Genomic DNA, 1,638 nt, shown 5'->3' on the forward strand with positions numbered 1-1,638 from the left:
CCTTTAATTGATTCCACAGGTTCAAACGACCTACTCTAGTACAAGCAGCATAAATAAAGGAAGCCTTACACTCAAAATTAAACATAGAAATAGAAACATGAACAACTTGAGTAAAATCATTCAGAATAGTAATAGTAATGACATTGTTCCAAAAAATCCAAATCTTATTGGAGCAATTAGCAAACTTATTAGTAAAGCCTAATTTAGAAGTAGTTTTATCAAGCTTAGACATACAAATTAAAGGCTCAATAATAATCAGAAGCTGAATATTGTGAATCCTGCAAATATTTCTAACTCTAATAATAGAATCATTCCCACCAATGCCTCTAATGTTCCAAATAAGAGACTTAACCATTAGAACTTTTAGATTTAGTATGGGGTTTATTAGAAACCTGCAAATAAGAAGAAGGTTCCTTAGCCTTCTTACCTTTTTTCTTGGTAACTTTAGTAAAATTTTCTTCCCCCACGTTATACAAAGAAGAATAATCTTTCGAGTTTTTGTACCCATTGGCCTTTTCCACTTCATTATGTACAGCTTTGCCTTTCTTAACATTAGAAGGTAAAATTTCCCCTTCTTCACCATTTTCTCTATACTCAGCCTCAAAATCTAGAGACCCCGTATCAGCCGGAGAACTAAAGTAGCAGCTGGGGGAACTAAATGATCATGACTAGTATTTTGTAATATAAAATCAATAGAAATAAATAAATCAGGGGATTTTTCAAGAACATTACCAACATTATTTTCAGCCCTTCCAGCCTCCGAAACTATAGTGTTACCTGGCACATTAAAATCTGGCACCGTTTCCTTCATCGTCTCACCCTCAGCATTTAACACTTCTTTTTCCAATTCATTATCAGATGCTGCCACAATTTCCTCCACAATATCACCTCCTGCATTAGAAACATCTTTTTCCAACTCATTATCAGAAGCAGAAACATTAATAGGTGAGTCCGCTTTATCGTTAACCTGAATCGAACTTTTTATTTTAAGTTCAGGATGTAATCTAAAATAGTCAGACATCGCATGACCATGTATTTTACAGTGAGAACAAAATTCAGAAACCTTTTCGAACTCAACCTTTTGCAAATACCCAAAAGCCTTTGACCCAACCCAAACCTCTTTGGGATGCTTCTTAGAAATGTCCACTTCCACAAGAACCCGAGCTACAGACGGACGAGTCCTGGAGGCCGTCGCCTGGTCGGTTTGCAAAGGCCTTCCAAAAATAGAACCAATAGCATGCAAGACTTGAGGGTTAAAAATATGCGATCGCAAATTAGGGAACGAAATCCAGATCGGAACTATAGGCGATTCTTCATGCACATCAAAAAATGGAGTCCATTTTAAAACACGCATCTGACAATTGTTTATAAAATAAGATCTCCTAGCAAAGACTCTACTGTAATCCAAATCGTGGCAACCTCTAGAATCTTATATGCACGGTGAATGATTCTAGGATAGGGATACTGATGAGGATGCCAGTTATTGAAGTTTGGAAGATTGTAAAACCCATTAAGTAAAAGAAGCTAAACACTTAAATATTGATACACTTTTTAGTACAATGGTTGGAATTTTAGTAAGAAACTCTGTAGTTGAGCGTACTCATCCTAGAAAAATCTTGGGATGAGTGACCCTCCTAG

At 36.1% G+C, this 1,638-nt stretch overlaps 1 protein-coding gene across 1 annotated transcript; it reads right to left on the reverse strand.

Annotated features, from left to right (window-relative positions):
• Positions 1–607: 607 nt before the first annotated feature.
• On the reverse strand, positions 608–1,354 carry LOC110106568. The gene has a single exon (XM_020836501.1). The coding sequence runs from the start codon at positions 1,352–1,354 to the stop codon at positions 608–610; it is 747 nt and encodes a 248-aa protein (XP_020692160.1).
• Positions 1,355–1,638: the final 284 nt, after the last annotated feature.

Source organism: Dendrobium catenatum, unplaced genomic scaffold (genome assembly GCF_001605985.2).
Source record: "Dendrobium catenatum unplaced genomic scaffold, ASM160598v2 fragScaff_scaffold_1497, whole genome shotgun sequence".
NCBI classification, from domain to species: Eukaryota; Viridiplantae; Streptophyta; class Magnoliopsida; order Asparagales; family Orchidaceae; genus Dendrobium; species Dendrobium catenatum.